The 13,548-nt window shown below is 34.2% G+C and overlaps 2 protein-coding genes across 2 annotated transcripts; both read left to right on the top strand.

Moving 5' to 3' along the window:
* Positions 1,173-5,731, top strand: LOC104712427 (probable galactinol--sucrose galactosyltransferase 2). Its single transcript, XM_010429329.1, has 14 exons — positions 1,173-1,560; positions 1,827-2,041; positions 2,127-2,371; positions 2,474-2,564; positions 2,662-2,710; positions 2,801-2,892; positions 2,991-3,098; positions 3,395-3,520; positions 3,623-4,175; positions 4,257-4,324; positions 4,419-4,553; positions 4,645-4,862; positions 4,966-5,054; positions 5,150-5,731. Exons 2-14 carry the CDS (start codon positions 1,851-1,853, stop codon positions 5,507-5,509), a joined length of 2,325 nt encoding a protein of 774 aa, XP_010427631.1. The 5' UTR covers positions 1,173-1,560; positions 1,827-1,850; the 3' UTR covers positions 5,510-5,731.
* Positions 9,112-11,772, top strand: LOC104712425 (polygalacturonase ADPG1-like). The gene is made up of 9 exons (XM_010429328.1): positions 9,112-9,455; positions 9,682-9,813; positions 9,909-10,079; positions 10,217-10,237; positions 10,340-10,547; positions 10,688-10,769; positions 10,911-11,019; positions 11,132-11,245; positions 11,351-11,772. Exons 1-9 carry the CDS (start codon positions 9,198-9,200, stop codon positions 11,552-11,554), a joined length of 1,299 nt encoding a protein of 432 aa, XP_010427630.1. The 5' UTR covers positions 9,112-9,197; the 3' UTR covers positions 11,555-11,772.

The raw sequence follows: 13,548 nt of genomic DNA, 5'->3' as shown, positions 1-13,548 counted from the left end.
TTGTTGAAAAGTTGTCAATGTTAGATTGAACCAAAACTTACATTAATGGAATTTTGCTTTAGTCGTCAGTCGCAGTCGCCGGCTCGACCTATTCATAAGGAGACAAGTCGTAACAAAAAATGCCGTGGATACAATATTTGCCCCAACTCATCATCGACTTGGTTTTACAACATATTCACCATTAAGCGGTATAATTAATAGAATGTGCATGTTATGTTTTAATATATATATATATATATATATATAGCACATGCCAAAGGGATTTGTCAAAACTATGCTACTAATTTATATATGAGAAGAAATTTAAAATATAAATAACACATAAAAAACTAACAATAATAAAAGAAAAGCGGATTGCCTTGAAAGATTACCTGATGTCACAATTTCGTCTTCTACTAGAACAAAATATTGAACCAGAGAATAGAGAGATATACAATATACCTGAAAATCGTATATGTGATCTAGTGATATTCCCGAGGGACCTGAATCCCCAACTGAACCAACCAACCAACCAACCAGACTCCTTGGCTTAACGTAGTCCTTAAGATTTCAAAATTGATCAGCATTACACATACGTCATTTCCAAGTTCCTAGGATAAAAACTATATATTAATTATACGTGAAACTTATAGGCGTGGTGAATCGGTGATGCATGTGTATACACTACTGGCATTCCTGAGACACCACACGATTCAAGTAGGAAAAATATCTCTATTTTAAAAAGAATATATGCAACCATACGTTACACGTTTCTTGTACATTTGGGCTTCGTTATGATTTGTGTTTATAGGAGTGAAATTAATTAACTAGTACCCATTTTATAGTTTCGTAAAATGATTTGATTCGATATTAATTTATGATTTTCTTGTACAGCTTTCAACATATTTTTCCGTTGACAGTAGAACAACAGTAGTTATTTCATCGTTTCATTGTAGACATTTTTGAATTAGGCTAAAATTTGGTATGTTTCTAATGAAATCTTCAAATAAATTTTGATTTATATTCATGACAACTGTTAAATAACAAGAAAAATTACATTTAAATAGTACTAGTTTTGGTAATTTTTTAACACCTGACAAAATCAAAAGGAGTAAAAACAAAAGAGCAGTAGAAATAAATAAATGTTTTTTAAAAATTAGTATGAGTTGTATCTGATTCAGCAAATAGGAGAGAGACAAAAATATCACGATTTTTCTAGTACTTTTTTTTTTTAAATCGCGACGGAGAAAAAGTAAGTAGCACACGTGGCAACATCGCAACGGCTATAACCAGATCTCGCCGCATATATAAACCGTCGTCTCTCTGCCACCTTCATTAGCCAAACAAAACAAAAACACCGTTTCCGATAACTTTGATTGACCAGTGACTGGAGCCACCATTGTTGTTGGCGGCGTTTCCGTGTACCTCTGTATTCTTTCTTCTTTTGTAGAAGCAACATTTAGCTTCTGCTGCATATTCGTTGAGTCTATCTCTCTCCCCATCCTCATCATTGCCGTGCTTCCTTCTTTCTCTCTTGTACCGAGAGCTCTTTTTACTCCGGCACGAACAAGAAACATTCCGGTTAGTATTATTCTTATGATTCGAACTCAAATTTTATTTTATTTGAATGTTTAGTGTCAATTTGTGATTTTTTTCCGAACTTGTCCTGTGTTTAGAGACGTTTGGGGTATATAAGTAGATTCTAAGATTCATATTCCATTATTGGAAAGTTTCTAATTAGACCTTTGTTCCAAAGAGATGAGAATTAGAAAGATTCTAAGCTATTTTGCCCATTTAATATTTTGCTTTCCTAATGTTGGTTTATGTGTTGTGATTACCTGAGACAGTTAACTGAAGCAGCTTTGAGAAAGATGACGATTACATCAAACATCTCTGTACAGAACGACAACCTCGTTGTTCAAGGGAAGACCATCCTCACCAAAATCCCCGACAACATTATCCTTACTCCCGTTACGGGTAATGGATTCGTTTCCGGTGCTTTTATAGGCGCAACTTTTGAACAAAGCAAGAGTCTTCATGTGTTCCCCATCGGTGTATTGGAGTAAAGCATCAAACTTTTGTTTTCCTCCCTCTGTTATAGCATCAGACTTTTGTTTTAAGCTTATTGTTTTATAAATCTTTCGCAGGGGTCTTCGATTCATGTGCTGTTTTCGATTTAAACTATGGTGGATGACTCAGAGAATGGGAAGCTGTGGAAAAGATATCCCTTTGGAGACACAGTTCATGCTACTTGAGAGTAAGGATGAGGTTGAAGGAAATGGAGATGATGCTCCTACTATTTATACCGTCTTTCTTCCTCTTCTTGAAGGCCAGTTCAGAGCTGTCCTGCAAGGAAATGAGAAGAATGAGATTGAGATCTGTCTTGAGAGCGGTTAGTGAATTAGTTGTACAACAGATGATCCATTTATTAACGAGCTTACAATATTCAGATCTTAGAACTGAAGTTTCGTTTTGGTTGACTTTGTAATTGCAGGAGATAAGGCAGTTGAAACCAGCCAAGGAACTCATCTTGTCTATGTTCATGCTGGAACTAATCCCTTTGAAGTTATCAGGCAATCCGTAAAGTATGTTTTATAAAGAAGCCAAAATATATTATGTTCTGTTTCTTGGATGTTAAGGGTATTAGTGTTTTCTTACCAGCTAATCCTTTGTTATGTACAGGGCTGTCGAGAGACACATGCAGACATTTCATCATCGCGAGAAGAAGAAAGTGAGTGAACTTTTCATAGTTTTTGTCAGTAGAAAGAGTTCACTCTTATTTGATATAATCTCCTCATTTTCTTCCTCTTTGTTTGTTTAGCTTCCTTCTTTCCTAGACTGGTTTGGCTGGTGCACATGGGACGCGTTCTACACAGACGTGACTGCCGAGGGCGTTGATGAAGGCCTCAGAAGGTACTGTAGGGAAATAGAGCGGCATATTGTTAATATATTGATGATAGGTTAAATCTGTATAAGTTGACTGAGTCTCTGATGCGTTTGGTTTATTGCAGCCTTTCAGAAGGAGGTACCCCACCGAGGTTTCTGATCATAGACGATGGCTGGCAACAAATAGAACACAAAGAGAAAGATGCAGACTGCGTTGTTCAGGAAGGAGCACAGTAAGATCTCTTGGTCTCTTGTTTTTGTATTCATGTAGATGAGCATCTTAAACATGTCCTCAGTTTACCAGATACTATTCCAGAAAAAAACTAGATCAAGGCTTGAATATTTTAAAATAAAGCTCATGTGGGTGAAATCAAAAGTAGATTCATCTGTTTCAATTTCTGCATTGGAATTGTTGAATCTTTAGTTCTTAAAGCTTTAGCTTGAGAATATTTTTAAAGTTGTTGCCTCAAGATTTTATAGGACTTTGGCATGAAAATGCTTACTTTTTTCTCCATTCTTATGTATGCAGGTTTGCTACTAGGCTTGTTGGTATCAAGGAGAATGCAAAATTTCAGAAGACTGATCAGGAGAAGGATACGCAAGTATCAGGACTAAAGAGTGTAGTTGACAATGCAAAGCAGCGCCATAATGTGAAGTATGTCTTTTTCTTCTTAATTTGTAACACACTGATCTTCAAGCTGATAAAGTTTTTTTCATCGGTTTTGAATACTTACATGGCTTGACTCCTTATTCACAGGCAAGTTTATGCGTGGCATGCTTTAGCTGGATACTGGGGTGGGGTTAAACCCGCTGCTTCTGGAATGGAACACTATGACAGTGCATTAGCATACCCAGTTCAGTCCCCAGGTGTCTTAGGGAACCAACCAGACATAGTAATGGACAGCCTAGCTGTTCATGGTCTTGGGCTTGTCAACCCAAAGAAAGTTTTCAATTTCTACAATGAGCTGCATTCGTACTTGGCTTCATGTGGTATAGACGGAGTCAAAGTTGATGTCCAGAACATCATCGAGACCCTCGGTGCTGGTCTTGGCGGGAGAGTGTCTCTCACTCGAAGCTACCACCAAGCTTTAGAAGCTTCCATTGCCCGGAACTTCACAGATAATGGTTGCATATCGTGCATGTGTCACAACACAGACGGACTTTACAGTGCGAAACAAACGGCTATTGTTAGAGCATCTGATGATTTCTACCCAAGAGATCCTGCTTCTCACACCATCCACATTGCATCAGTTGCATATAACAGCCTATTCCTTGGAGAGTTCATGCAACCTGACTGGGATATGTTCCATGTAAGTAAAGAGTAATTTGATGTCTTTACTACTCTTTAAGAAAGATGAGTTCACTTGTAACCGAAGCTTTGATGTTTTCAGAGTTTACACCCAACTGCAGAGTATCATGCTGCAGCGCGTGCAGTAGGTGGATGCGCAATTTATGTCAGGTAAAGCCTTCCTCTCATCTTTTAACTTAATTCTTGTTCTGACTAGGTACTGTTTTGCTTCGAGGTTTTAACTGGAGATATGTTTATATGACAGTGATAAGCCAGGCAACCACAACTTTGATCTATTGAGGAAGCTAGTTCTTCCGGATGGATCGGTTCTTCGTGCTAAGCTTCCGGGTAGGCCTACCCGTGACTGCTTATTCGCGGATCCAGCTAGAGATGGAATCAGGTTTGCCTCTTTGCTAACTAACTATTCTCTTTTTTTATCATCCACTCGTAAGCCTAACTCTAACACTTGCAAAAACTGAATTTTATTTCAGCTTGCTCAAGATATGGAACATGAATAAGTTCACTGGTATGGTTGGTGTGTTCAACTGTCAAGGTGCTGGTTGGTGCAAAGAAACAAAGAAGAACCAGATTCATGATACTTCTCCTGGCACACTCACGGGTTCTGTCCGTGCTGATGATGCTGATCTCATTTCTCAAGTGGCTGGTGAAGATTGGAGTGGAGACTCAATAGTCTACGCATACAAATCAGGTAAGAAAAATCAAACCAACTACTATCTGCAGACTAGACAGAAACATCAAACATTATTATGCAGATCAATGCTAAAAAACATGAGCTTGGTTTTGATTTACAGGGGAGGTGGCAAGACTACCAAAAGGTGCTTCAATTCCTCTCACTCTCAAAGTCCTTGAATACGAACTCTTCCACATCTCTCCTTTGAAGGTACGTTTAGTGTTGTATATGAATTGATAACAAAATTTGGATTCATAATGTGAATGACGAATCATTTATTTTTTTTGAAAAAATTGGTTATACAGGAAGTCACAGCAAACATCTCGTTCGCACCTATCGGACTTCTAGACATGTTCAACTCAAGCGGGGCTATCGAGTCGATGGAAATCAATCCCGTGACAGACAAGAAACCGGAACTCTTCGATGGAGAGGTCTCCTCGGCTTCTCCTGCGCTCAGCGTTAACCGTTCACCAACAGCTCTGATATCTCTGGGTGTTAGAGGCTGTGGTCGTTTTGGAGCTTACTCTTCTCAGCGGCCACTAAGATGCGCGGTTGAAAGCACAGAGACTGATTTCACGTACGACGCGGAGGTTGGACTTGTGACTTTGAGTCTGCCAGTGACGAGGGAAGAGATGTTCAGATGGCACGTTGAGATTCTGGTCTAAAGCCGAAAAGCTTCGGTTTGTAGTTGGGAGCTATTCTTTCACCAATTTGTCATTCATCATCTTATTTTGTAGTAATAAGGTATTCCAAAAATAAATTAGGAATTTAATGTTTGTAGTATCATCGCTTTTGTACTAGTAATGTAGTGTGACCTAATGTAATCTCGCTAAAATATCAATGTCTCTTTGTAGTTTTGTATTAATAATATTTCTCTTAAGAATAAATTGTTCTTACCTTATCGTTAACGTACGTAATTACCCTACAATGAGTGTCTGGCTGAAAGGATAATGATTTCTTATTTTGATAAACTGATAAAGAAGGTAAAATGTATAGTTTTTAAAATTCTTGGTGTGTTATTTTACAAATCTGAAGTCTTAGCCAAACAAATCGAAACCGACACTCTTTCAATACACCTTAATTCTATACTACTAATAAAAGAGGAGGGTGATCATGTGAATACCTAAAATATCAGAATCCATGTATAGTACGCAACTTCAAGGCAGGGGTCAATACGAATAATGATGACAAATCAGTTATATGATCATCGACTTTATGAAACCTTCCATACATTCTTTCATACCACGAAACTAACAGATCTTATTCTCACTAGAAAAATTACTAAGGCCAAGTTTCATTTGTTTCACAATAATCCACTAGAAAATTCTAATCAATGACGACTCAACAGCAACACGTTCGGTACAGAATATTTATCCGATGTAGGTTCATACAATCATACTACTTAGACTTGTGTTTCATATCTTACTTGATTGGTGTAAAAAAAGAAGAACTCAAATTTATGAACCTTTTACTCTGTTTTCTTTTCCTCAAGTTTTTTTTTTATAAAACATTTTCCCTTTAAGCTAGACACCAGTCACCACCTTCTAACACCTAGCTAACATGTATATGGAACATATAATATATGAACAATTAAAACACCCAAAACATTAATTACCACATCAATACACAATCAATCCCATACGATGCACGGAATCCCAAAGCATTCAATTTCAAACGTACATGTCTTTTCTATCTTTTTTCAGATTTTAAGTTTTTTTTCTTTTTTAATTTGCTCTTTTACCAACACCAAGTAATTAAAAAAAAAAAAAAAAGATGAAAACTGTAATATTGACATCCACGAAAACGATGAGCAAGTTGAATCCTAACCATTCATTTAGAAAAATACAAGAGTTAAATTCAAAGAAGGAAGCAATTACTAAGGTCAAGTTATAACAACGACTAGATAAATTTCCAAAGACGTGACTTTCGACCATACCTTTAGGTCTTCCAAGCAAGCGACGCACATGCCTTTTCATTTCTGCCAATCCTTACACCATACGCGCGTATACCTATATTAATCGATAATTATGTCACAAAACAATTTCTAGATAATATATTCGTATAATAAAGACAAGTACGTAATTTTGTGCTGATTAATCGACACGATGCATTGGACTACAAGAAAACACCTTGAAATCATGAATATATATATATATATATATATATATATATATATATTTTTTTTTTGAAATCATGAAAATATTGATTGCTATATTTAAAGTAATTTTACATATCACTAGCATCAAAAGATACATAACTAAAGTTTCCAAAGTAACTTGGAGTTTTAATTTATTTTGGCATCAAATTTTATTTTAATTTAATGATAAATATGGGTTGATTAACTATACCCCAAATTTTAAGAGACGTGTGGTTAAAGAATTGAAGGCTATATTTTCATCATTTGGGAGTTGAATGCAAAGTTATTTCCAAGCTAGTATAAACTTACAATTAGTTGATTTCCCGACAAAATAAAATCATGATAGCATATCGTAATAATTTGACATAATTTTCAAACCTTATATCAGGCATTTTCCGTTTACGTATTTACAATTCTAGTTTGAATTTGGTATTTTTGCACATTATACTCTGGCGGTTCGTATATCTCATCCTACCTTCTTTCAAAGATAAAGGAATTTTAACAATTTAACACATGCGTATGTGATCACCACTTCACCACCTTGACAACGTATTAAATTCAAATAAATATTGATATATACTAACCATGACTCTAATTAAGTAAAAGTCCACAATATATAATAACATGCACGAATTCGTACATATACTTCTTATCTCACGAGTGCACCTAAACTTTTTAATTTCAGTAAACTAATATTGATCATATTAGAAATTAACGGTTGAAAGATTTACTATAAGTATAAGAATAAAAATTAGGTTTGAGACATTTCCATGCAACTTATAAATCATATATATGTAAGCATTATAAATTTGAAAATATCCGAATTTTCACTTTTTCACATTTTTCACATTGATATACTAGCTACGACGGTAATATGAAGATCACTGCAAAGATTAAAACGCAAGAAGAAATAAAAGGAAGTGAATTAATTCCCAAAAGTCCAAAACTATTACCGACCTTTGAGAGACAGAGGACACAACGACGTTTTCTTGTCAGTTTTGCTATTTTCTTCTTTTCAACTTTTGATACTATTTATGTATGGGATATACATCACGCACTGCTTAGCTCAGTAATTACACATGAAGAAAATATTACTGTGAATGGTATACGATGATGAAAATAAACTCATGATCTATTTTTCTTTCTTTTCCAAACTCCTTTTCTCTAATATATAGTAAATAAATAATTAACTAAATTATGAAACAATCAATCAAGAAAAAAATAAACTAGATAAATAAATAAAAGGAAAATTAAAAATAGGTGGAGAGGAGGAGAGGTTTGATTAGAAGCTTAGAGCATCTTTACTGGTGTTGCTCAATGGGTTGCTCAGTATTTTTGTGGTTCAAAAATAAATCAAAAACCTTTAAATATGACCATTTAACATAGAACCGTTGCTGTAGGAGGGATCGGAAGCAACCCGGAAGCAACCCATAAAAGTCATACGTGTCAAGCTCTGGTTGGGTAATGAGAAAATAGAAAAGACAAATTTTTTTTTTCCCATTTTCTTCTTCTTTTTTGCGACTCTCTCTCTCTCACTCTCTTGATGGAAATAGGCGATTCTCTTCCCTTGAATCGATTGATTTTTGACACCAATTTTACACTTTCCCCTCTTTGAGTTGTTTCGTCGTCTTCAGCTCTTCATCGGCCGTTGTACTTTCCAGTGACAAGAAAGAGAGAGTTCGGAGAGAGAGAGCGAGACAGATCCTCATCGTCTTGGTTCTTGTTTCTTCCTCGATCTCTCGATCTTCTCCTCTGATTTAAGGTAAATAAACCATCTTCTTCTCTACTCTTTTCTCTAATTTCTCTATGCTCTGTTTTTTTGCTGCAACAAACAAAAAAACTTCTCTGTTTTGACTTAAGCAATTGTGTGTTGGGGTTCTCTAGTGGAAGGGAAATTTTGCTTAGGTTCTAAGTGGATTGCTTTAATTAGTTTAGTATTAAATATATGATTAGTTTATATTTGAGCAACTTAATAGAGTTGCTGGAGTAAAGATGGTCTAATAGTGATGTTTTCGTATCAATCTCAATCTCTCTCCATACCTCCGACGCCATTAAAACTTTTTATTAACCTAACTTTTTCTCTCCTTTAATTTGCCTATAAATACACATGCCTCCCACTTATTCAATTTCATATTACATAACCCCAAATACACAGCAAACATTTTCATCTTACTCACAAGAAACAACACACGCATTTTCGAAAGACCAAACCTGAAATGGCCCGTTGTTGCGGACTTCTTACTATTTTCTTCTGCGTTCTTTTGATGCTCTCGCTGTGCCAAGCTAATTTGAGTAGCTACGTTGATGATGGATATGGTCATGAAGATGGAAGCTTCGAATCCGACAGCTTACTTAAGCTCAACAACGATGATGTTCTTACCTTAAAAAGCTCCGGTGAAACCACTTCAGCATCCTCAACTATAAGTGTTGCCAGTTTTGGAGCCAAAGGTGATGGAAAAACCGATGATACTCAGGTAATTAAGTATATTTAACATGTTTACAGTGTTGGATAGAAACTTATTTTATAAAAAATTAGTTATGCATGGTTTCCGGTGTGCAACGATGTACGGATCACATATATATATATATATATATATATATATATATATTCAGAATAACTTTTTCATATATGTAGATATACTTTATTTGGTATTGATGATGCATGCATGCATGGGTGTAAATATATATATGTATGCTTAGGCCTTCGAGAAAGCATGGAAGAAAGCATGTTCAACAAATGGAGTTACCAATTTCTTGGTTCCTAAAGGGAAGAGTTACCTCCTTACGTCTACTCAATTCAAAGGCCCATGCAAATCGCTACGTAACTTTCAGGTAATATTTTTTTCTTTTTAAAAAAGAAAGTATAGTTAAATTATTTTTAGTAGCTTAATTAATACTAGATTTAAACTTTTACCGATCAAACGCAGATCTTAGGCACTTTATCAGCATCTACAAAACGATCGGATTACAAAGACAAATACCATTGGCTTATCTTAGAGGACGTAAACAATCTATCAATCGATGGTGGGTCGACTGGGATTATTAACGGCAACGGAAAAATCTGGTGGCAAAACTCATGCAAAATAGACAAATCTAAGGTATGTATAGTCCATCAATTAGTATATTTCATACACATATTTCATATAAACTTATCTAATATGCTCCTAATTATTTTTCATCATATATATGTTATAGTAATTTAGTATTAATTGGTTTTCCCTTTCTTTTTATGCAGCCATGCACAACAGCGCCAACGGTATGTAAATACAAGAGTTCCATATACGTATATAATTAGTTTTTTTACTTCAACGTTCAAAATTTTAAAATTGGCATGTTTGTGTTTTATGCATATGCGCAGGCTCTTACTTTATACAACTTAAGGAATCTAAATATGAAGAATTTGAGGGTGAGAGATGCGCAGCAGATTCAAGTTTCGATTGAGAATTGCAACAATGTTGACGTTAATAATGTTGTCGTCTCTGCTCCCGGCGATAGTCCCAACACCGATGGTATCCATATCACCAATACCAAAAATATTCGAGTTTCCAAATCGGATATTGGAACAGGTAATGATTCATATATAATTGGAATTTACAGTGTATTTATGTGTAACAGCAAAGACTTACTAAGGCTTAACAGAGAGGTCGGTTGCTAACTATAATTTAATTCATATATAAATATAATGTGCTTGGTTGCTTTTATATAGGTGATGATTGTATATCCATTGAGGATGGAACACAAAATCTTCAAATCAGTGATTTAACTTGCGGCCCCGGTCACGGAATCAGGTAGATCAATACATTTTTTTGTTCCAAATTCTAACATAAGGGTACTAATTTTTTTTAACAATAATTTTAATAGATTTTACATATTAATGAAGTAAATATATATAGCTAATATTGATCTTTTTAATTTGTTTCGATGAGAAGTATTGGGAGCTTGGGGGACGACAACTCAAAAGCTTATGTTTCGGGAATTTATGTGGATGGTGCTAAGTTCTCTGAGAGTGATAATGGAGTTCGGATCAAGACTTATCAGGTGACTGGTTTTATTGTTGTCACAAACATCCCCACTAAAATTTTACAAATATCCTGAATCTCTGTAACATTTGTTTTAATATTTTTTTTTTAAACTCCCTCGCTGATTTCAGGGAGGATCAGGAACTGCCAAGAACATTAAATTTCAAAACATTCAAATGAAAAATGTCAAGAATCCGATCATAATCGACCAGAACTACTGCGACAAGGACAAATGCGAAGATCAAGTAATTGTTTGATCGATATGTAGATTTAACTAGCCATATCTATATATTTTGTTCTTTAGCTAGACTAGGCTTCACTCGAATTGAAAATGTGAAATATGTTAACAGGACTCCGCCGTGCAAGTGAAAAACGTTGTGTACAAGAACATATCCGGTACGAGCGCGACGGATGTGGCGATAACGTTCAATTGCAGTGAGAAGTATCCATGCCAAGGCATTGTGCTTGAGAACGTAAACATTAAAGGAGGAAACGCTTCTTGCAAAAATGCCAACGTTAAAAATCAAGGCACCGTTTCTCCTAAATGCTCTTAATTACTGAGCTAATTATGCAATATACATATGAATATATAGATACACGTATATATAGATAGATACATGTATATTGTACTCTATGTATTGCTTCTTGATATATGTAGTAAAGATGTATGGGTGTACACATAAAATAGTCAGAAAGATTTGTTGTCTTTTATATATGTATACTGTTGATTGTTTGTATGTCCATGAATAAATTAATTGGGTTATTTTTCTAATATATTGATTTAGTAGTACTAAAAATGAAAAAAAAGTATGCAAAATTTTAAGTAAAGTGTACTAGATTACTTCAAATAAGTCACATAGGCCAAGTACATCTAATATAATAAAGTAGGGTTACACTTCTAACAAGCTCTATTTATCTGCCACGTGGCACTTCTGAATTATTTGTTTTTTTTTTAATAATGTTTTATCTCATATTTAAGCCAATTGATATGTAAATCATTAATGGGCCACATAATTTTGTCGACTTCTCGAATAAAAACCGACGGAATCTATGACTTCCGACTTCTCCTCTTCCTCGCATCTCTCTCTTCCCCACCCCTTCCCCCTTATCTGTTCAATTCTGCGAGATTTTGAATCAGCCGAGTCGAAGGGAATCTCGACATCTCCATTCTTTCACAGCTTGACATATGGCAACTATAAAACTGACACCTGTCCAAAAAACTTGTTCACCAAAATTTTAACTAAACTACCAATAAAACACATTTAATCAAATACATATAACTCACACTTTAAACATAAAACTAAAAAAATATATTTTCAATTAATCCACAAATAAGTCATTTAATCTTACACTTTAAAATTAAACTTTCTTATATAATAAAGTATGATACCTCCTAAAACTTTCTTCCACAACTACTGTAAAACTAACACTTGTCCAAAAAACTTATTCACCAAAAATTTAACTAAACTACCAATAAAACATATTAAATTAAATAAATATAACTCACACTTTAAATGTAAAACTAAAAAAATATATTTTCAATTAATCCAAAAATAAAACATTTAATCATACACTTTAAAATTAAAACTTTAATAGAAACCTTAAAAGAAAATTCAATTAAACCATAAGTAAAACACATTTTATCTTATATATTTAACTCAAAATTTAATATAAAACTGAAAAAAAACATTTCCAATTAAACCACAAATAAAACACATTCAATCATTTAAATTTAACTCACCCTTTAATATAAAGCTAAAACGGTTCAATCAAAACAATAAATAAAACACATTTAATCATATACATTTAACTCATACTTTAGTATTACAATTGAAATAAGATATAAAATATTTCCAATTAAACCATAAATAACACACATTTTGTCATATGAAACTAAAAAACTATTTCTAATGCAACCACAAATAAAATACATTCAATCATATAAATTTAACTCACACTTTAATATAAAATTGATAAAATTATTTCCAATTAAACTATAAATTAAACACATTTAATCATATACATTTAACTCACACTTTAATATTAAAACTGAAATAAAATAAATTTGCATTAACTTTATTTCTCCACTCAATTTTATTCAACACACAATAAATTAGAATTAACTCTCATACTTTTTAGTTTCAAAACTATAACTCTCATCACTTCCCATTCCATAAATACTCATTTTTCATTCTCTCATTCTCTTTCACTTCATCTTAACTATTATAAATTTTTTGCGATTTTTTGTTGGTTAGTTGGTTGGTTATTGTTGTTTGTGTTAAAAAAAAAAACAAATTAAATATTATTAAGTGGAGATGTTCGCATGTTTTTGGCGAAGTGAGCAAGTACAGGGACAAAGTGAAGTTTGTTACAAGTATGGCAAAAGAAGTGGAATCTGCTTATAAAGCTGCTCAGGTAGGAAACCGCAGGGGTGAACAAGTGGAATGAATGATCTGTTGGAAACCTCCGGGTGATGGATGGGTGAAGCCGAACACTGACGGGGCTTCACATGAGAATCCGGGTCTGGCCACAGCTGGAGGAGTACTGC

This window comes from Camelina sativa, chromosome 9 (genome assembly GCF_000633955.1).
Source record: "Camelina sativa cultivar DH55 chromosome 9, Cs, whole genome shotgun sequence".
Lineage (NCBI taxonomy): Eukaryota > Viridiplantae > Streptophyta > Magnoliopsida > Brassicales > Brassicaceae > Camelina > Camelina sativa.
This window is presented reverse-complemented; position numbering and strand designations above follow the sequence as displayed.

Excerpts from the sequence above, each read along its gene's own strand:
- LOC104712425 (XM_010429328.1), top strand. The coding sequence starts at position 9,198 with ATGGCCCGTTGTTGCGGACTTCTTACTATTTTCTTCTGCGTTCTTTTG. Across the intron at positions 10,080-10,216 it reads GCAAAATAGACAAATCTAAG|CCATGCACAACAGCGCCAAC; the intron begins GTATGTATAGTC and ends CTTTTTATGCAG. Across the intron at positions 10,238-10,339 it reads CATGCACAACAGCGCCAACG|GCTCTTACTTTATACAACTT; the intron begins GTATGTAAATAC and ends GCATATGCGCAG.
- LOC104712427 (XM_010429329.1), top strand. The coding sequence starts at position 1,851 with ATGACGATTACATCAAACATCTCTGTACAGAACGACAACCTCGTTGTT. Across the intron at positions 3,521-3,622 it reads AAGCAGCGCCATAATGTGAA|GCAAGTTTATGCGTGGCATG; the intron begins GTATGTCTTTTT and ends CCTTATTCACAG. Across the intron at positions 4,176-4,256 it reads CTGACTGGGATATGTTCCAT|AGTTTACACCCAACTGCAGA; the intron begins GTAAGTAAAGAG and ends TGATGTTTTCAG.